The 22,834-nt window shown below is 39.7% G+C and overlaps 2 protein-coding genes and 1 long non-coding RNA gene across 3 annotated transcripts; 1 reads left to right on the top strand and 2 right to left on the bottom strand.

Moving 5' to 3' along the window:
• Nucleotides 1–6,335: 6,335 nt before the first annotated feature.
• LOC145485086 (uncharacterized) lies at nt 6,336–8,765 on the bottom strand. The gene is made up of 2 exons (XM_081463729.1): nt 8,117–8,765; nt 6,336–8,023 (listed from the first exon to the last, which is right to left on the bottom strand). The coding sequence occupies exons 1-2, from the start codon at nt 8,391–8,393 to the stop codon at nt 7,857–7,859; spliced, it is 444 nt and encodes a 147-aa protein (XP_081319855.1). The 5' UTR covers nt 8,394–8,765; the 3' UTR covers nt 6,336–7,856.
• A 4,626-nt stretch (nt 8,766–13,391) lies between these two features.
• LOC145486039 (uncharacterized) lies at nt 13,392–19,029 on the top strand. The gene is made up of 7 exons (XM_081464738.1): nt 13,392–13,463; nt 14,801–14,805; nt 15,528–15,816; nt 15,931–16,045; nt 16,437–16,473; nt 17,740–17,866; nt 18,234–19,029. The coding sequence occupies exons 1-7, from the start codon at nt 13,392–13,394 to the stop codon at nt 18,750–18,752; spliced, it is 1,164 nt and encodes a 387-aa protein (XP_081320864.1). The 3' UTR covers nt 18,753–19,029.
• A 779-nt stretch (nt 19,030–19,808) lies between these two features.
• Nucleotides 19,809–20,507, bottom strand: LOC145486082 (uncharacterized). Its single transcript, XR_014049246.1, has 2 exons — nt 20,087–20,507; nt 19,809–20,046 (listed from the first exon to the last, which is right to left on the bottom strand). It is a non-coding gene; the product is annotated as an uncharacterized LOC145486082 (long non-coding RNA).
• Nucleotides 20,508–22,834: the final 2,327 nt, after the last annotated feature.

Genomic DNA, 22,834 nt, shown 5'->3' with positions numbered 1-22,834 from the left:
AAGCTTGATAGTCTTCCCGGTGTAGAAGTGATAAGAGATGACATATTGGTCATGGGCTATGGAGAGAATGATGAAGAAGCAAATCGAAATCATGATGAGAACTTGATTCGTCTGCTAGAGCAAGCTCGAAAAGCCAATCTGCGTCTAAACAGCAGCAAGTTGAACCTCAAGAAGTCTGAAGTCAGATTCATGGGACACTTGATCACCAAAGATGGGTTACAGCCAGATCCTGAGAAAGTGAAGGCAGTTCAGGAAATGCCGAGGCCTACATCCAAGAAGGAACTCCTGAGTCTCTTAGGATTCGTTAATTACTTGGCAAAGTTTCTCCCTAGGTTATCAGAGGTCGCCCAGCCACTGAGAGAGATGACAGCAAAGGATGCAAAGTTCATCTGGTCCCAACATCATGAGACAGCATTCCAGGAAGTGCGAGAGCTTGTAGTCAAACACCCTGTGCTCAAGTATTATGACCTTCAAGAAGAAGTCACAGTGCAATGTGATGCGAGTGAATACGGGTTAGGAGCAGCTTTATTACAAAACGGCCAGCCAGTTGCTTTTGCTTCACGGTCCCTATCACAGACTGAGAGGCAATACGCTCAAATCGAGAAAGAGTGTTTAGCGATTGTCTTCTCCTGCGAAAGGTTCAGTCAATACCTCGCCGGTCGTAAAAAGATAACAGTTGAGTCAGATCACAAACCCTTACAGTCCATTTTCCAGAAGTCAATCCTCTCTGCTCCATGTCGACTACAAAGAATGATGTTGAGGCTACAGCGCTTTAACCTAGAGGTTAAGTACAAGCCAGGTGCACAGATGTATGTTGCCGATCACTTGTCTCGAGCCTCGCTTGCTGTCAAGAAGGAGATGACAGACAACTTTCAAGTTTTCGCTCTTGAACTTGAAACACTTACTCCCTTTGATTCCATCAAAGTGGCTCCAGAAAGGTTAACTCAGCTGCAGAAGTGCACAGCACAAGACCTCGTCTTAGAGAGCCTGAAGACCACTGTTCTAACAGGATGGCCTGAGAGAAGAGAGCAATGCCCAGTACAAGTTCGTGACTACTGGAACTACAGAGAAGAGATTTCACTCCACAATGGTATTCTATTTAAGAGTCAGAGAGTGATTGTCCCCAAAGCCATGAGGCCAGAGATGCTCTCAAGAATTCATTCAAGCCATCAAGGAGTCGCATCATGTCTAAGAAAGGCCAAAGACATCGTGTTCTGGCCTGGAATGAATTCAGAAGTCAAAGCCCTGGTTGAGAGATGTGCTGTCTGTGCCGAGTTTCAGGCTAGGAATGCTAGTCAGCCAATGCAGTCTCATCAACTTCCAGACAGACCTTGGAGTAAAGTGGCTACAGATTTGTTCACTGTTAGTGGAAAGAATTACCTCACAGTCGTTGACTATTACTCAGATTTTGTAGAAGTTAGTGAACTTGAAGATACCACCTCACGTGCAGTTATACAAGTACTCAAAGAACAATTCAGTAGACATGGAATCCCGGACACTGTTGTCTCAGACAACGGACCACAGTATAGCAGTCAAGAATTTCACGAGTTCTCACTCAGCTGGGAATTTAACCATGTGACATCATCACCACACTACCCAAAGTCAAATGGGAAAGCAGAGTCTTCAGTGAAGACAGTTAAACTGCTATTTAAGAAAGCGGACCGAGATGGGAAAGATCCATGGCTATCGCTACTAGACTACAGGAACACACCTACTGAAGGTATAGGTGACAGCCCCGCCCAGAGGCTTATGTCGCGCCGAACACGAACTCTCTTACCAACAGCGTCAAGCCTTCTCCGTCCCAAAGTAAGCCCACATTCTACAGAGAAATTAGAGCGGAAAAGGCAAAAGGCGAAGTTCTACCATGACCGTCATGTGAAGCAGTTACCTGAATTAGAGATTGGACAAGAAGTCAGAAGTGCACCCCTGCGAAAGAACCAAACGTGGAAACCAGCCACTTGTGTCGAGAAACTGTCAGACAGGTCATATGTAGTCCAAGCAGGCAGTGAGACCCTCCGAAGAAACAGGCAGTTTCTGAGGCCTGCAGCAGAATCCTCGACACCAGAAAAGCAAAGCACCAAGGTTAGCTCACATGAGTCAGGAGTAAATCACAAGGAGATACCTAGAGTACCTGAGTTACCTGCTATACCTACTAGGCCTGACAAAGATTCCTTGAATGAAACTGTTACTGAAGAGACTAATGTTCCATTGTTAGCACCTCAGAAGACAAGAACCCGGACTGTTCGTCCCCCTTCAAGATTTAAAGATTTTGACATGAAGCGTTAAGCAAAGACTAGACTTTGAACACTTTAAGTTTGTTTTAGCCAGCTCGGATAAACTGATTTAGTTTGACATAGAACACTTTCAGAAACAAAGTGGATTTGTGTAAGTTTGTTTTAGGCTAGTTTTTTGCCAGATATTTGTTTATTAGTTTTTCTTTTTTTAAAGAAAGGGAGATGTTACGTATATGGTTTGTCTTACCATATTTGGAGTAAACATGTGCGTTCTAGTTCTATGTAGCTTACATGAAGTACGCATTAAACGAGTTGAGTTGCATTGCAAATGGCGTCTTGTCGTGCCATCCGTAACAGCCATGTTGTTCTTCGACCTGTGCACTGACCCAGTTTCTCTCGGCTGAAAGAGCACCAGTTTTGCATGGAGCCTCGATACCATGTATCGAACATGGGCGATTACGAGGCTAGCGTTTTTTTTTTTGTTTTTTTTTCTTCACTGATCACGCGTCACGTATAGTGAGGTGGCTTAGGTTGATTTTAAGGCTAGATCGTTACAGAGTGGAAGAAAGCATGAAATTTGGCACAAAGAATCTTGTTGGTATAAGAAACAAATTTAGCCTGGGTGCCACTTGATTCGATGATCGGGGGGAGAACACATGTCATTTCAATTCTCGATAAGCTTCGTTAGCATGAAAACGAGGCTGATAAATCAATCCATAGCTTTTATGCTTTTGATCACCAAATTAAACCAAAATACGTCAACAGCTTGTAAATTAGGTTGTGTGGTTCACTTAGATAGCCTTAACGTGTTTATGTCAAGTGAAAATAGCATGTTTCTTGCTTTTTCGCTCATGTTAAATGATCTGACTTCAGAGCATGCAGTTGAGTTTGAAATCGTTTTTTTTTTTTTTTTTAACATAGTTTTACTTTGGTTTTTCATTAAGCGAATGAAAAACTGAGGAAATAGAAAAATATGCAATCGCTGCCGCGTATGCAAAGGATAATATACAACCGGTGCCGAGCGTGGGAAAATATGCAAAAGGCGCCAAATACGGGAAACGCGAGTCCAGGAATTCAGCTGAGGATCAGTTTTGGGTTTATGTCGAAAGTGTGATCTGTAAACAACCTTTAGTCTTGAGCTAACTTCGTTCAGGCAACACGAGGTAAGACAGACAGAATATTTGATTACCTGACGATGCAATCTGAGCTTGAGATGGCCGGCGAAATAGATTAATTTTAAGAGGCCAACTTTCTATTTATATTGAACAGAATGAACAGAATGCTTGGTTTCTACTTTGTGTAGATAGTTATTTAATTCAATTCAGATTCTTTGGGCTACTGTTAACTGATTATTACGGCAAAAAAGAATAATTTCCGAACGGTATTTTAAACGAAGTTCAGAACCTGACTACCAAGCGACGATGAAACTTCACCAGCTTTAAGTTCCCAACAATCAAGTACTGGAAATGCCTATCGTCTATCGAGAGAGTGGGCCAGAATCAGTACAAGAATTTTGAAAAGACGGTGATCGAAGATAGAACTGTATCGATTCATGATACCATCAAGAAAAATTCTCTGCCGCTGTTTAAACGACAAAAGTCCAAGCCAAAAACAAAGTCAAAGCAGCAAGTAAGTGCACTGGGAAGCGATTGCAACCTTTTCAGCCGTTTGTACATTGCCACCCAGCATCGAAGCGGAGACCTAGACGAATTTTTTATGCACGAAAACCAGCCCTACCCACCATCTCTCTCTCTGAGTTTGGAAAGCTAATATTCGGGAAGAAGTCAGACCTCTTGACATGTGTTAAGCCTGCCAGTACAAAGCAGCCTGATCCACCTCCACTCTACGATTGTAAGATCTTTGATGGACCAGCTGTTGTTCACGCCCTTCCATCCACAACTGTTTCCGCCTTTGATAGCTATGCTGAAAACGTCTTTATCCCGTTCATTCTGAATCATCTCCAATCAAGTAAACGAGTGGACATTGTTTGAGATACGTACAAGGCGAACAGTATCAAGGATTCAACCGAAAGAGAGGTAGGGATCAGAGAAGAAAAGTAACAGGTGACACCAAGATTCCTCCAAACTGGAAGGCATTTCTTCAAGACAATAACGACAAGAAAGTTCTCTTTGCCCTCCTGACAAGCAGAGTTTAAAACTTCCAGTTTCCCGAGAACAAGGAAGTAAATATCACCTCAGACGAATCTGTAGTCTCGTGCAAAGGTTTTACCGATATACAGAGATGTGACCACGAGGAAGCCGGCACAAGAATTACTGTACATGTTCAACACGCGCTGAACAAAGGATGCAGTCAGGTTTTTGTCCGCACAGTGGATACGGATGTTCTTATCATAATGATAGGGACTTTTCATGACTTGATCACTTTGTATCCGTCTACAGCCATCTGGATTTGTTTGGGCATGGGGAAATATGTGCAATACATCAGTGTGAATGCCACCTGCGAATTTCGTGGCCCTGAAACGTCTCGGGCACTCCCTATGTTTCATTCATTCACTAGATGCGACACGACCTCCTGTTTCTTTGGCAAGGGTAAGAATTCCGCCTAGGACGTATGGAAGTCACTCCCTGACGTGACAGAGGCATTAAAGTTCCTGCAAGATCACCCTTATTACCAGCTGGACAAGGATGATTCCATCTTCAAACTTCTGGAGCGATTTATCGTAGTTCTCTACGACAAGGCCAGCAATGTGATCAATGTAAATGAAGCCCGCAAAGAAATTTTCACCAAAGGGAACAGGACCCTAGAGAACATCCCTCCCACACAGGTAAATTGAGTTCGCAACATTTTGTAAGGAGTGAAATTCAGGCTTTCGACTTATTCTAATGTTCTTATTTATTTCATGCCGCGTTTCTGTAGTAATAAATGTGTAACGACAGGGACAAAAGTAGCAAAGCTGAATTCTAATTTTGCTTACTGTATGTAGGACTCGCTATTACAGCACGCTTTAAAAGCAGTTTACCAAAGTAGCATCTGGTACACAAGCCTGCAGGCCGTTCAGATGGTTCCTTCACCCGAGGGATGGGGTTGGTGTGACATGGATGGCACGTGGGAACCTGTCTGGACCCTTCCAGAAACAAGAATGTGCTGGCAGATGTAAATGTATCAAAGCTAACCTCCCTTGCACAGGGTTATGTCAGTGTTCAGGAGAATGCAACAATAATTAACATTAACCTGATCTTACTAGAATGTGTTTCAAATTACGTGTTGCCAGCCAGTTTTCAAAGTTTTCTTGATAGCTGGTAACCTCAGACGCCCCCCCCCCCCCCCCCCCCGCGACACATCTCCGCGATTTGAGTTTTTTCAAGCTTGTCATAAATAATATTTTCGTAGTACGACTTGCAGTTTACGATATAAATATAAGCACGGGATGTGTGTGCTTTTCTTAGTTTACTCCATTCTGTAATGACATTCTTGTTATGTATTCAGTATGTGTGAGAAAACAAAAATCTCGAGGTGTGATTGTCAGGTGATTACATCATAATTACTATTAAATCTTTCTGAAATAAATAGAGTACCCAAATGATTATTTCTAATGTTCTTAAACAAATATTAACTGATTATTTTACAACATTTTAATATAAAAGCCTCGTTTTCATGCTGGCAAAGAATGTCGCAAATTGAATTGCGTGTCACGCCCCCCCCCCCCCCCGGGTAATCGGATCATGTGGCGCCCAGCCTAAATTTGTTCGCAGGACCAAAATGAGTTCCTGTGCCAAATTTTATGCTTTCTTCCAGTCGGTAACGATGTTTTCCCTAAGCCACCTCACTATTAAAAAGAAGAAAGTACATCGCCAATTTCACTTTCTCGACCTTAAAAGCGTCGTTAAAAGAAGAACGCTGCCGATTCAACACAAAAACGCATCGCCAAATATTTGACCTCTCACGCGAAAACGTTCCTCGCGGTATCTGTTCGAACGGCTGAACGCAACGCAAGTGGACTCACGTGTAAATTCTTTTAAAGCTTTGGTCAAAAAGTTTTTTTGGATTAATACATTCTTTAAATGTTTTTCTTATCATAATATTTAATATTTAATATTTATTACTACCATGTTTTAATTTACATAATTTTTCATTTTAGCACCATTGGTAATCTGCGGTCTTTGACTCTTTTGCATTTTATCCCTTGGCCTCTGTTTTTGTATGCCATAAATTGTAGTAAATAAATAAAAATAAAATAAATAAAAGCACTGGTCCAGAATTTTCTTCCATCGAGACCTCATGTTCAATCTGTTCAATTTCCCCCTGCCTTTCCTGCTGCATTTGTCCACCAGAAATTATAATATAGCAGGCCCAGAGCTAAAAAAAAAAAAAAAAAAAGAAAGAAAGAAAAACAAGCAAATTCAAGATTTGTAGACGAGCAACGCGCGCCAGATCGGAACTGACGCAAACAGTTTTCGAACAAAGCGGGAAAAAAAATTGCGTCATGTAAAGGGGAACAAAGTGCGCCTATTTTTCTTTCCTTTAGGCAAACCGCTGACAAATGAGACTGAGCACGCGTTCACGCGGGGCACGCTGGGTAGCAGAAAAGATGAAGGATGTTGCTGAAGGCGCGGGAGATTTTAAAAACGAAGTAAAGTCAGTTCATTTATCGTACTTTTGACCAAATTTGGTGCTAACGTTTAGCTTACGGTAAACTGGGAGGTAACTTTGATATATCTGTTTAACCATGTCGCTACACTGTAGCTGCTGTTATTGATCTGAACTCTGAGTGGGATGTGAAATGCGCATAAACAAATACTTGATTGTGGTAAGCTCAAATTATTTTTACGCTTTCTTTTGATTACACTTTTGCTTCCTGATTGAAAAGATAACAAAGGGAAAGAAACCCCCTGTGAGCTTGTTGGAACACATATTTATGGGTCGACAGATTTTTTGGATCAACACTGAAAATGCTTGTAAAAGAGGCTACTTATTTTGATGTATTTTACATGCAATATATATAGAGACAAGCAGTCCCACATTGGAAAAGAAGTGCTGTCTCATAAGAAACCTTACCTATAGCCTTGAGTGAAATGCAATGAAAAAGGTCTGTAAGCTCGTACGGCCTGAATACATGGAAATTTTCCCAGCAGGTAGACAAAGAGTACTCTATGAATGTTTTGGTAGGAGTGTCCTCTGTGACCCAAGAACCCTTAACCTTTACCATTCCATGTTCAGCTGCAATTTTGCCACCCTAGCTATTCTGGACGTATGTGTTTGTAGTATGTGTGCAACAAAAGCCAACGAAAAAAGCCTATGCTTTGTGAGATAAGTGCGACCCAACATGTTTTAAACACCTTTAATAATACACCAATAATTGCAAGTTCGCCAACATGTTTCATCTCTAGATTACTTAATCCACGAGTTTGGCCATACGTCTCCTTTAATTCTTTAAGACACGCGTCTTGCAGTTTAAAACAAATTAAGCGTTACATCACGCCATTTTACTGTGCTGAGCCGTGTTAAAGAGAAATTTTAACTCATAATTAACTTGAAAAGGATAAAGTAAATTCGCCTTAATCACAGTCCGCCATGTTGGATGCAACGTCACCATTTTTCGCATGAAAGCGAGGCCACGCGTGTTGAAACATCATGGCTGAGTCAGCGAGTACTTTGATTTCTTCAGAGTTTTGGTACTGCAATCTGGTGGACATACCGACAACAATATTTACCTGTGACAGTGACAGTGTATATTGGCTCCGAGAAGTCTACAACAACAGGAGAGGATGACAGTTCCGGTTGGACCTCCATAGAACTTTCCTCACCAGAAGCTTGGCCAAAAGTTGATGCTATGGATTAAAATGAAAAACATAAAAATACTTCTGATTATTTTACGATTTTAACCAAGGAATGTTTAAAGAAATATCGACAACAATATGTACCTGTCACAGTGACAGGGGACGATGGCACGCTTACATCAAACAATCGCACTCGTGCACGCGGTGGTTCTCGCTTTGTCGGAGATTTTCTTTTCCTGGGTGATCTTGACCAGCAAAAAATACTCGGAACTGCATGCTTCTCCAGAACACGCTTCCCTGTTAAAGTTGTCTGAAAATCCGCTTCCTTAAAGTCTACAGAACATACTCTTGTGCTGTTTGTTATCTGTAGATGGACCAGATCATAATAATTAATGTAAATACATGTGCGCAACAATGACATCGATAACCTAACCAACTTACCTGGACACTTTTGCCCACGTCTCGCCGTATTTTGACAACCCACTACTTTCGAATGGCTTCATCACTGGGAAATTGGTGAAAGGTATGATTTGGAATATTTCTAGCGCGATTATTTTTACATTGCGGCACGCAACAGTGATCTCCGTTGGACATGATTGCAGATGATCGCCTTGTCTCCTCGATCGCCGGAAGCTGACTTTACACGCGTGGCCTCGCATTGGTGTCAAAAGTACATGACGTCAATCCAAGATGGCTGCTGTGCGATAAAGGCGAATGAGGGTAATGGCCGTAAAATTTTTTAAAACAATTAACATTTCAAGCCCTAATTTATCGCCACTGTAAATGTCGCAAATGCCGTAATTTCTTTTTAACGTGTTGCAACAATCAGGCTGTAATAAAATGTAAGTTGAATATTGTTGCAGCACACGCTTAAATATAAGTGTAACCAAGAGAAAATGAGGGACCCTCATTTTCTCTTGGTGTAACGTACTCAACCAGCTGCAAGCCGACTGAACACTAAATTATTTCCACTCGAAGGAAAACCGATAGCTACATGCAATTTTGTAAAAGATGTAATTGGTTCCGAATCTCAGGTAAAGCGGCATTAAAATAGCGCCACAAGTAAATTTCCGTACATGCATGACGAATTGTAAACATGGTATTACAGCCTGCATACGAGCCAAGTGCCCTATCAGGCTGGGGGTGGTTTTGCGCATTTGAGGTTTCTTGTACCAGATCAACAAATGACCCATGAGGTACTCTGGAAAGTTTCATATCGGGAATCTCCACCCCGAGGTTCAACCTCTACCCCCTTTGTTCACCATTTTGACAGAAAAGCGACTCCTTTACCTTTCATTTTTTAAAAAAGATACCCCTTTGACATACCTACTTAAGAACACTGCTGCAATGAGGTTAACCAACATTATAATCCATCAAACATTTTTGTTCGCCCCCGATTGGTCTAAACGCGTCACGTGACTGAGCATTCCCCAGCTAAAACTGGGGAATATCTGGGTGATATTCCCCAATTTTCAAAACCGCTCGTGTTGTGGAAATTATTTGAAGGATAATAAACACAATAGCCTCCATTTGGCGCGAAAATATGCTCGGCTATTTGTCCTTGGACATTATTTGTTCCTCAACTGCTCATAGTTGTCCTCGAGCTACGCTCTCGGGAAACTGTTCGCTTCTCGGAACAGATAATGTCCGCGGACAAATATCCGTGCATATATTTTTTTATTTATAAGCTTCCCCCTGGGGAGGCGGGACAAATGATCGATTACGCAAAGGTAACTGGCTGTTCGTTTTTATCTTTTTTCCGTCAGTTTTCAACTTCTCCACTTCATAGAAATGTTCTTTCAGTCTGCATGTTTTCGTTTTAGTGTTTACATTTTCGCTCACTTCCATTAGTTCTTCAATAAATTAATCCCGGCTCAACTTTCTCGAAAAGAGACGCCATTGTTGCAAAACAATATCAAAGCAGTTTTTTACCGTTGCCTAGCAACCTGATGGCCAATCATTTTCAATCAATTTTGCCCTCGAGGTACAAAAACTTAAGAAAAAAATCTCTTTTGTCTCGGCCAATCATAATTCAGTACTTTTGCACTGTATCTTAGTTGTAGGATAAATAAAAAAAAATTGCAAATGTGCGCGCGCCAATTTGCACTGCAGGGCAAATTAAAAATTAACGATTAACAGGCCTGCTCACAGCCACTTAATTGAAGCAATTCTCTCAGTCTCAAAATAACGCTATGAATACCCCATGACGGTTCATTTGTCTTCACGCCCGATAAGATTAACTGAAGAACAGACATTGATGAACATCACCTCAGGCAATTCATACCCGGTGAGTAATAACATATTTTACAAAAACTGGTCATATAAAGCTACAGCCCATGATATCTAATTAGTGAGTTTTCACCTGTTTATAAAGACATATGCTGCCTTATTCAAATAACCAGCCACAACACTACAGACAGATATAAATTACCAATGATAATCGAAACATCATCAGCTAAATGATAATTGGCTAAGTAAAACCTACGTAAGCCGAAGCTTATTCACGAACGCGTTAAAATTGACACTGATCTGTTTGAAACTGGAAAACACAAACTTATCGCAGTTCCGTCCATTGTAGCAATTTGTCGACTTTCCTCGTCTTTCCTCAGGAAACGATCATGTCTACCTATTTTTGTGTTTTCCTCTTGCTGTCTTCTCTGATAGCAAGGACCTATTGTTCTTCAGGTAAGATTCTAAAACTTTAGTTGCTTGATAATGTTTAGCTGTTAATGCTTTTAAGCAGGTGATGTGTCCGGCACACTTTAAAAACAAGTTATATAGAAATGGTTAGGGATAAATCTCTTTTCCACGAGAGAATGTCCTATTTTGTCTTAATTATGACGAGGCTTCGACGAGGGAAATTATCAATGCTATACACTTGTCTGTTGATTCCGTGGACTGAGTTTTTTCGGAGTTGTCCCTTGGCGGGCGCCTTGAATCGGTCCTGTTTCAAAGCTTGAAGGAAATGAAGTAAATTGAGAGGAGCTTTAGTTAGCATTTTTAATCCCCTTTTCTAGTTTAAAGAATCCTGCTACACACCCAAACATCTTGTATGATTTGTACTACAAGTGTTCCGCCGTTAGTGTGAGAGAAAAGTGTTAAAAGTGTCTTGTTTACAATAGAAAACGCGGACCACATTCTTGCTAGTTGTTTCATAGCATTCAACTGTATAAAAAAAAAAGCAAACATATGTCAGACAATACTTTTAAGCATAATTCACTGAGAGAGAATCCCTTTTCGAAGAAGTTTGTTTTCTTCTTTTTCCTCTTCTCTTTCGAAAACCTCAGAGAGAAAAAGCAATCATATTTTACATGCCATGTCCGTCGACTCTTTCGGAACATGCAATGCTGGCGCTTGATTACGATTTCCGATGTGTAAGCGACTATTAAAATCTTTATAAAGGTGAGTAAGTATTGCTACCGCTGCAGAAACAACCTAAAGAAACAATCACGAGCGAGGCCACTCTCGCTTAAAGTCTCACCTTTCAGTTCCCGCGCAATACAAAGATTGTAGCAATCTTATTAATTTAAACAACCTTAGCTTGGTCGTGTGGTCGAACGATTCCTCTCTTAACACTCCATTAGCTTTCACGAGCCAAACGTTACGTACATACATGTACGTCTAAAAGAACCATACCACCGTGATCAATATTCCGTTTATTTGGAGGATAGGTGACTCGCCTGCCAACAAGCTTTCCTTGCAAGCTACAAAGTAAGTCTCCTGGCCTGGGTTGCTCGAAAGGTGGATAACGCTATCCACCAGATAGTTCACTATGCGGTAGATAGCGCGGGTTGTTTTGTTAACACTTATCTCACTGGATAGCGATTTATCTGGTAAATACCGTCCCTGCCGTTCAAAGGAGTAGGAAGAACCTGGTGCTTTAAGACAACTTTGAAAACCGACGTTAACAATCGAAGTCACCTGTATAAGAAAAAGTTCCGCTTTCCATTGAAAGCTAATTTGAGCGAGCTAACGATATACTGCAAGGCTGGAATTAACTGAAAAGCGCTTTATTTTTTTTTAATTTCCATCGAAAATAAAATACCGTAAAATCATTTTATTATACCGCTGATATAGCATTGTTTAACAATTTTGTATAATAACATAAGCTTCCATTTTCTCACTCGCCAGGCTCGAAAATTATAAACTTACAAGCGAAAAAAAATGCCCATCAGCCGTATTAAACAACGTCCTGCTAAATGTAACTTCCCCGCATGGAAAATAAGAAGACTTACAGCTTCCGAAACACTCGCAATAGCTCACTTTAAAAAAAGAGTGATGGCCTGGAACAAGGGTATCCGAGCGAGCGTTTATGGAATTACTTTGAAGAAACCATCACAACAAACATCGTGAGACGGTTTTTTAGAAGACTACAGAACTCCAAGAGGAACGTTGAGTGCGAATGTGATAGTACGTGATTTCAGGGTTGATTATAAGTTCAGATAACATTTAAAAGCGACTCTGACCCAGCAGGATTTTAAGGTCTGACCAAGGGATAACGCTGGAATTACGCTATGGCGGTACATTTTGCTTCACGCCTATTGAGATAAACTAAAGAACAGAAATTTACATCCTCTGAAGCACTTCATCACTGCATATTAAAAACACATTTTACCAAAGTTGGTCAAATAACAGTGTACCTCTTGATAGTTAATGAATTATCATTTGCTTATAAAGACATTTATTTTGTTTTATATAGCAAACCAGCCACAACGCTAGAAACAGCTCTTTGTCTAAATTATTAATGATGATCGAAATATCATCAGCTAAATGATAATTATTGGCGAAGTAAAACCTACGGAACTGGAAAATATTCATTCACCAACAAGTTAAAAATTGGCGCAGAACTGTTTTGCAAATGAAAACTACAAACACATCGGGTTTTTATTGAAAAGTTACGATTCGTGAACTTTTCTCGTGTTAGGGATGCGATTATGGAATTATTTTGGGAAAACAATCATAAAACACATCACAGGACGACTACAGAAATTCAAGAGGAATGTTCATTTCGAATGTTATTCCAGGGTTGAATAAAAGTTACGATAACATAACAAACCAACTCTGACCAAATTTTAACTTCAGGTCAAGGAATAACGCTAGAAATAAGCCATGGCGGCGCATTTGTCTTCACTGACACCCGATTAGGCAAACTGACGAACAGAAATTTATGAACATCACCTCAATATCAATAACACATTTTACCAAATTGGTTCTATATTAACGGTACATCCCTTGATATTTAATGAATTTTCAAAGGCCTGTTTATAAAAACTCGCTCATTTTGTTTTATTTAACTAACCAGCCGTGACACTAGACAGTTCTTTATATAAATTATTAATAATAACGAAACATTATCATATTCAATTATAACTATTGGCTTAAAATTTTAAAGCCTACGAAATGAATCGTCTTATTGATCATGTCCACTGTTTCCATCTATTGTGTTTTTCTCTTTCTGTCTTCTCTGATAACAAGGGCCAATTGTTCCTCAGTTTAGATGCTAGATCTTTAGTCGCTTAATAAAACTCTTATGTTTGAAGACAGATGTTGTGTTCAGTACCCTTTAAAGTCAAGTTATATATGTGGCAAAGAATATTAACCTTTTCTACAAGAGAACATGCTTTGCTTTGTCTTAATTATGACGAGACTTCGACGCTATACACTTGTCTGTTGAGTCGGTGAAGTCTCTCAGAATCCTTCGGCAGACGCAGTTAATCAGTCCTTTTGTCAAAGCGCGATGCATTATTAATCTGTTTTTTTGTGGTTCAAAGAAGACTGTCACCAAGCTGTGTGACTTTTGTATGTTTTCTACTACGAAGTGATCTCCACCGTTACTGTGAGAGTAAAGTATCTTGTCTACAAAAAAAATACACGGGTTAGATTCTCGCTAGTTGCTTAATTAAAAACAAATGCTCAAAGACAGTTGAGGTGTTACACAATTCATGAACTGTGGCGAATCCATACCTTGAGCTAAAAGATGGGGGGAGGCGTTGTTGTTTTGTTTGCCCTGCCGGCTTTTCTTCGTTCTGTGGTTTTTTCTTTTTATACCCAAAATAAGGGGAGGGCTGGGCCACCGGGCCCCTCTATAGATCCGCCACTGATTAAGATATGATTAATGAAAGAATTCTTTTTTCGGAGGTTTGATTTCTTCTTAAACCTCTTCTCTTAACAAAACCGTCCTCAGAGAGGAAAAGCAATCTTACTTTGCATGCTGTGTCAGCCGAGTCTTTCGGAACATGCAATGTTGACGCTTGATTACGATTTCCGATGTATAAGCGACTGTTAAGGTCTTTCATAAAGTTGAAATCGAATGAGCATTGCTATCGCTGCAGTTTCGCTTACGAATGATTGACAGTTGTATTTCATGAGATCTAGAGTAAACTGTTCTGCCTAAAACTAAACAATCACGAGGCCACTCTCCGCCGTTCAAACGCTCGACTTTCAGTGCAAACTAAATACAGACCATCGCGCGTCGAAACATTCGGGATTTACGTTTGCCAGAACCATGCCATGCATGCTTCGAGGCAGGGTGACTCGCCTGCCGACAAGCTCTGTTGGATTCGCGGGGTACAAAATGACTCAGCTAACAAGGTTATTCGTGAAACAAATTAACGACTTCATGCTACGTTAAAACTACATTCATAAAGATTCTTCTACCTTCCATCTGCCGAAGTGTCTTCAGTTTACTTTTCTTGTGGGGTTACTACTCCACATCTGCTTACAAGTTGAAGACTTCCCTTAGTTTTTGGGTAACTTTTCTTTTTACTCGGACGAAAGCAAAATGCTACAGAATTAAATCTGAACTAAATGTTTCGAAGCGCACGATAGGAAGAATCCTTAAAGCAGCTAGCGTTTCGGGTTTTGAAACTGCGCTTCGACAGGTAGGCAGGCAGCTGGGCAGGCGGCACTTTAAAGCTAAGACCGCATCAGACTTAATACGGCTAAGTTGAGAAAGAACACAAATTACAACAACATTTCATTGTTACATTTTTACTTGCCAACCGCAAAACAAGAGAAGGTGAGTGTAATATTGTAACCTAAAAACTCTGAACCATGGATGAATCCTGATAATAGCCAAAACTTATGTGCACTGTTTGTAGGAAACACATTCTTTTAAAAATTGGGGAAAAAATCCACAAGCGACTAAAATATTGTTTTCCAAGATAAATACATGTTGACCAGAGCATTCCATAGCAGTTAATATTTTTCACGTGAGTCGACTTTTCTTCAGCCAGTTATCTGCTATTAAAATAATTAAGTTTACTAATTTGTCATTAAAACCTAAATGATTTCTATTTTGGCACTGTCGTGAATGTTTTAAAATTCAACAGCAAGATGCTTTTTATATACTTGAAAGCTTTAATCCGCTCAAACTTGTAACAAATTTGTCCTCAATGTTAATTTTTTGTAGACGAATTACTCAGGTAATCTGCGGTTATAATAGTTTTCTAATAGCGCTCTTTTAGGGCCGGGTAAAACAACGAACGAGATGTGAGCTCTATTCACTTGTTTGCTCTTAACAATGCACATATATTATTGTTCTTTCCCCAGGAACAAATGCTTTTCAACCAGATGACTCTTCTTTCAGTCAGACTTTTAAACAGCGTCAGTTCTCAAAGGACGAGTTCCATTATCTGAATGTGACTCGAGTTGGAACATTCACCGTGTACGACATCTTTGATTGCATCTTTGAATGCCTCAGCAGTCCCTCGTGCCTTTCTTTTAACTTGGCTGCCTCCAAAGGAGAAGATGGAAAACTTTGGTGCGATCTGCTGTCTTCTGATAGGTACAGAAACTTCAGAGAGTACAATGAAAACATGACTTCGCATCACTTTTTCACTAAGGTAGGGCCTGCTTTCTGATACATACGTTTCTTTACCACACTGATATTGCTACTTTACTCCAAATCATCAAACCAAGTTTCGTTTATAACCATGAATCATTTGTTCTTATTTCAGTCGCCCTGTTCTTCCATGCCGTGTCAAAATGGAGGTACCTGTGTGACGAATTACAAGTATGACAGTTTTGAATGCCATTGTGACAAAGGATTCATTGGTAAATATTGTGAGAAAGGTAAACTGCCAACTTTATTCAATTGGATTTGTTTCATTTGAACTGTTTTAAGGTGGTCACCTCCATGCGATAGCTACGAACGTTGACATTGCTCCAGAATTGGTTGAACGACTACATCCGACTACCAGTGTGCTTATGACTGTTTCAATCGCTGCAGTATAAAAATACTGTCTGAGAGGACCTGGATCAACCAACGGTGCACTGATTTCATTAAAGTTTTCATCCCAACAATCAGTACGTTTGCTGAAGGGTTGTTGCCATATGGTCCGAGCAATGATCAGCTGACCTTTTTTTATTGATCGTAGCGATCATTTGCCTGATATGGAAACCAACTATTAAGCATCAGTTGTACTAATAGTTAAATATCATTATTTTTTTTTTTCGTTTTCAGCTATGACGTCATGCAAAGAACTGTACAACGCATACAAGTAAGTCAATAATTATAAATGTTAGATATGTTAAAAAAAGTTCTCATGATTACCATTGGTCAAGAGTCCTTATTTTAGTTCTTATTTTCCTTATTCCCATTCTAGGTAATCATATGAATGCGTGTTCAGTTAAGCATTTACACTACGAGTGATATTCGAAAATTCTCCCAAAATTGTGCGAGCCTTTAGGCGAACGCAATTTGTAAGAATTTTGAAATATATCACGAGTAGCTAGAGTAAATCCTTCTGATTACTCAAGGTTTCGTGCGATTACTTATTAATTATCTGACTAAGAAAATTTCTAACTCGCGCGCGTTTATTTGCACTGCGGAGCAAATTAAAAGTTTACGATCGATTGGCCTGTTCCCAGCCAATCACGATTAAGTAACTTTCTAGTCAAGTACCAACGATCGAATTTGAAGGTGGTTGTTAAGCACTACGTTTTAAATCTAACCTTTAACTGTTCCTAATTAGAGCGTTGAGGTAAACTTTGAAAACAGCCCCAAAAACAGACCAACTTTCACAAAACGTGGCCACCTGTTAAGCAAATGATTCGTATTTATTGTTTGTAGCTTTCTCACGACGAAAGCAAAAGGTAGAATGATCTAGATACCGGTCTAGAAGGGAAAATCTGGACTGTGATCACTATCGATTTGAGCCAATCATATTCGCACCGCGTGAATTTGGTAGTTTCCAGTCCTTGCGAGACACAGCCATATGATAATAAAGCGTTTTTTTAAGACGAAGGATCATAGTTAAAAGAGAGGATTGGTTATGAAGCCCGACAAACATCAAAGGAGCAAACAGAGATGCCAAGATTTATGTTGGAAGGTCCTCGACTGTGCACAATCTTTTGTTTTGCGCTCATAAACTATGCATCAATTACGTAACGTTTCTATTGGTTAGTTCCTCAGTACGGAGTAAACAACTATTGTGTTTTGTGCATGGTTAAGGCCAAAAAAGTGAACAAAGAACTTTGTCGGGTTTCATAACCATTCCCCCCTGTTAACTATGGAAGGACTAACGATTTAAACATCAGCGTTAACTCGCTCCCTTTATCAACTTCAAGTTCAGATGAATGAACATAGAATTTGTATTGCCGCCGTCATATTTAGAAGAGTTCTCAGACAAAACAAGCAAATTATCTATTTAAGCTTTAACTATTATATTAACAAGTAAGCAGTGTTGAAACCAGTAAACATTTATTTCAACTCAATCTCAAGTTCTTTCAACTCAATAGCTTTCGTTATTATTCACATCCAACAGGTCCAGCGTGAGTCAGCTGGTTACGCTCCTCATTGACTCAAAACCAATTCCTGTTCTCTGTCACATGGGAGATTTTGGATGTGGAGATGAAGGATGGACGCCGGTCATGAAGATTGACGGCAACAAGGTGTTACATTAAATCACCTCTCTACTCGTACAGGCCATGGCCAAGAATCATTATCTGTAAAACTAAAATGGCTACTAATAGGTGGAATGAAATGAACTCGCTATTCTTGATGGGATTTAGCAGGAGTAACTCAGCTCAGTTAGTCGAGATTCTCAACATAATGTTTGATGTTTCACGCAATCCTTTGGTTTTGCGGATTCGTTTGGACAAGAAAATTGTTTACAACAAAATGTTATGTTTACGAAGTCACCAAAACAGTACTCTGTAAGAATTCCTTAGTTAGATGATTAAATGAGCATCATACTTTATATACAAGAGGCAATCCATATTTTAAAATGAACAGAACGTTTTTACTTTTTCTCCTCAGAGTACCTTTCATTACGACTCGGGGTACTGGAGTAATAAAACTGAATACAACCTTCCTGGAGGGGAGACTGGGTTTGACTCACAAGAGACCAAGTTACCGACCTACTGGAACACATCCATCTCCAAGATCTGTCTTGGTATGAAGATCGGCAATCAGATCAAGTTCATTGTCATCAACAAGAAGGCCATCTCTCTGTACTCATTGATCGCTGACGGGCAATACCGCAACACCTCACTGGGTCGTAACACGTGGAGGTCACTGATTGGTTCACAAGCCTCCTTGCAGGTCGGCTGTAACAAGGAAGGATTCAATGCTGCAGGTAGCATTCAGGGCTCGTCTAAAGCAAGAATCGGTTTCCTAGGTAACAATGGAAACGAGTGCGACACCCCTGACTCGAGAATCGGGTTTGGTACAGGAGGATATCATGATGACTCCAACACCTGTGGAAACGAAGCTCACTCGAGTTCAGATAATGGAGGCAAACACATCAAAGCCATGGGTTATATCTTAGTCCAGTGATGAGAACACTGTCTGATGATGTCCTATCAAGGAATCGTTCGCATAAAAGCTTCCATTTTTAGAGAATAAGTGTACTGTAGACCAAATATGAAATAAAAAGTAATAACACGTGGAAGACGCTCATTGGTTCTCATGCCTCATTGTAGCTCAACTGTGGCAAGGAGGGGTTCAATGCTGTACCTGCCGAAATTTACTCCAAAAAAAGAATAGGTATCATTAGTGACCAGCAGAATCACTGCTCCAGTTGTAACTCCAGAATCGGGTTTGGTACAGGAGAGTATCGTGATGACTCCAACACCTGTGGAAACGAAGCTTCATGGTTACCAGACAATGGCGACAAACACATCAAAGCTATTGGTTACATATTAGTGCAGTAAGAAGGAACTGATGATATGAAGTCAATATCCACTACCTAAATCAGTTTACTCAAAACACATTAAAATCACGTCAGTTCCATATTTTTAACCACATTTAGGACTTTAGTTTTGTCCGTGAGCCTGAAGGGATGGGACTCTTTTAGCCGACCATATGCATTTCCAAAAGAGTACACTCAATAGGCTTGTAAGGCACCCGGACTTGCAAATAATCACGTGACATTTTCGTTCTCATACACCTTAATGATGTCATCTTTAAAAATATCCGCCATCTTGGATCCGCCATGTTAGATTTCAATTCTTGTTTACTTCTTTATTTCTACACTAAAGAAATAGGTAAATTGTTAGATTTTAATAAATGTTAGATTTCAATACTTTTTTTCAGAAATGCAAGAACAACTAAAAAACTGATATAGAAAAATCCAAAAAGAATATGAAAATTCAACAAACTGGAAAGATTTGATCATTAAAATCGCTACAAAATCTAAAATCTCTCCAGAACATAAATTTAAAATTTTGAAACACTAAACTTGAATACAACACTGCTTACCATAGACACATCAGGTTACAAGGGGATTGGCCAAACAATTTAAAAACAAATTTGTGGGCGTCATTTGCTGCCATTGTTGTTGTGGGAGTCGCGGTGGCCTCATGGTTAGTGCGCTTGTCTCCGGATCGAGCGGTCCGGGTTCGAGCCCTAGCCGGGGGCATTGTGTTGTGTTCTTGATGAAAACACTTTACTCTCACAGTGCCTCTCTCCACCCAGGTGTATAAATGAGTACCGGCGAATTTTATTGCTGGTGGAAACCCTGCAATGGATTAGCATCCCATCCAGGGGGGAGTAGAAATACTCCTAGTCGCTTCATGCTACTGAAACAGGAGATAAGCTCCGGCCTGATGAGCCACGTGGCTTTACCTACCTACCTACATACCTACCTACCTACCTACATGCCTACCTACCTGCCTACCTTAATTGTTGAAAAAGAATTGTAGTATTGATCCAACAAAGTAGAAGTGCTGAAAATGCTGGAAACTGTTGCAAACCACCTTGAATCCTGTAGATAAGCTAAGAAGACCGAACAGTTTATGGGCTGACTTATGAAACGTTCACCTTTTTTAGTAAAGAAAATAACCTTATTATTGTCCGTCTTAAGACATAAACCGCAGTTGAAGTAAGGAGGTTTTCATTTTCTAGATTAGCTATTCATTTGTTGGTTTCTTTGACTGACTAAAACACAAGATGAATGTATATTTGTATATTTGTATATTTGTATATTTGACATTTCTATCATAGTGTTAGCCATAGTTTCCATTTCAACAGGAACTGGAAAAACAGACATGATGTCCCCATGTGGAGAAAGACTACGACAAAAAATAAGTATACCCAAATAGTCATTGTATGTGAGAGAAATACTTCTATATATGTGAGGGAAATACTTATACATACCTTCAGTTATTTGTAATTCATAGCAGTATATTTAGTGGAATATGTGTTACCATACGACTATGAAAGATCGGGTTCACAACCTTGATGTGCGATGAAAACTGCTTGTGCTTTATAATCAGTATTCAACTGCAACGAATAATTAAAAGCAGTGCGAAGAGCATTTGATTGATATTAACGAAATAAAAAACATTTTCCGTGTTTTATCGAGTTGTAGTAGAATTCTACTTGTACACTAAGTTCCACAAATGGAACAGTCAGGTTGGTTGAACTATCTTAAGATATCATCTTTTGATAATTCTATAACATAATTTAAGGAAAAAGGCTGACTCCAGAGATCCAGAGTTTCCCTTTTATTTGAACAATCTATGCTTGTACTTGTTGCATAACTACCTTCGGTCTAAGTTTTTCTGTATAAATGCTGTTGTAATTTATGACCTGCGAAATTTTTCTATATTGCTCCTGTTGTTATATTTTGGCCAGTTAATTTTGGAACCATGGCAAAAATTTGGAAAGTAAATGGTTTCGACTCTGTTTCTTCGATTGAGAGAAATAAGGCAAATGGGACTTGTGCGCATGCGTGATTCCGCATATAGTGAACTGCGCAAGTCTTTGCGTGGACATGGTTTTCTAGCTCGTGATGGTTTGACAGTTGATAGATGGTTTCAATCTGTTCATCATAAAACAACGCGAGTTTCTGAGTCAAAATTGTGAATGCTACTGACGATTACAATCCAAGAGTTTGTTGAAACAATAAAGCAGTTCAATCCACAGTAAGAGTTACTGCTGAGATTTATTTGTGTGGTTAATAAAGAACGAGCTAATCCTCCATGAATTCTCTCTTTATAAGTGTCCATTCTGATCTTGATCTTCGCCGAGAAAAAGTTTCTGTTCTGTGAGGGCACCTTTTCTTGTAAGAGAAGCCGAGAGGTTGCCGACATTCCACGAGTACGCTAAGAGTCAATACCCAAGGCTGACAATTCAATTCAGTTCGGACAATTTTTTGCCGGTTGATATAAAAATTAAATACTGACAATAAATTCATTTATCTCAGTAGCCATAGAAAGAAATGTCGTATTTATTAAAAACTCTAATTCTCAGGTAATGTATTTTAGCCTTCTGATCGGTTCACCAAACCTCGGTTGCCAGACGTTAGAACGGGGAAAAACCTTATACGTGCTGCGGGTGTCGCTTAGCTTCAAACGTTTTGGCTAAAGTGCCGTCGGAAAAGATGGCTGAAAATAACAGATTTGGTGACTCATCTGGCGCGTAAATGCAAAACATAATGGGTAATGACATTCCAGAATATTCAAAAGTCACAGGTCACATTTGACTCAGCTACGTAGAGTTTTATACAAAAGATTTAATTGCAAAGACTTAAAAATGTACAACAGAATCGACTAAATGAAAAGAAAGGCAGCAAAATCTAAAACCAGAATGATTTCATTTTTGTTTCTTTTGATGTCTTGAGCAAACTTAATGTTATGTCGTCTTAAAAGAATATAATCCAGAGCAAACTGTTAAAAAAAATCCTTCACTCTTTAACCCCAAGACTATTTTCATATTGGTACGTGCATGATGATAGATTTTTGGCCTGGGCAAGCACTTTTCCAAGAACCTGAGGCGGGGGAGGGGTGGGGGACTCTCTGGTTGCAGGTGTGACAGCAGATAATTTCTTCGGAGATCTCTTTGACCAATGGAACAGAAAAAACTTGGGCCCAACAGCAGAGTTTTAAAAATCCAAGGATGCAACCGAAGACGGGAAAGTGGTATCCGGTGACCCGCCATCGGAGGTGCAATCGAAAAGAACAATTTACAAAATCGCACTTGTATTTTAGACTTTCTAAAAGTCCTTTCCAATAATTCTTCCCTGGCCTGTTGACTTAAGTCAAAGTCAACTTGTGGCAAGCCTATTATATTTATGCTAGGCTATATACAAATGATCTAATCGTTCTTTCTACTAATCCTGAACTGCTTTCGGCTATTAATGAACTTATTATTGTTCTTTGTTAATCCGTCATAGACCAGTCAGTTATTCTGCTTAAACTACTTGCGACTTCAGGTAGTTCTCGCGGTGTTGCACGATAAGACAAATGAAAAAGGTGATTATCATGGCTATTGGACTCTCACCAAACTGCTTACTGTTGGCATTTCTATGTTTAAGAAAATCGTCAAAATTCTATCTTCACTGGTACACCTGCAAGCTATGAAAACGCAATATATTTGAAAACTGCTATTAAATTATACTCCTTTCTTCCAACCTG

Source organism: Orbicella franksi, chromosome 4 (assembly GCF_964199315.1).
Source record: "Orbicella franksi chromosome 4, jaOrbFran1.1, whole genome shotgun sequence".
Taxonomy (NCBI): Eukaryota; Metazoa; Cnidaria; class Anthozoa; order Scleractinia; family Merulinidae; genus Orbicella; species Orbicella franksi.
Note: the sequence above shows the minus strand (reverse complement) of the source record. Positions and strands in the feature narration are given on the sequence as shown.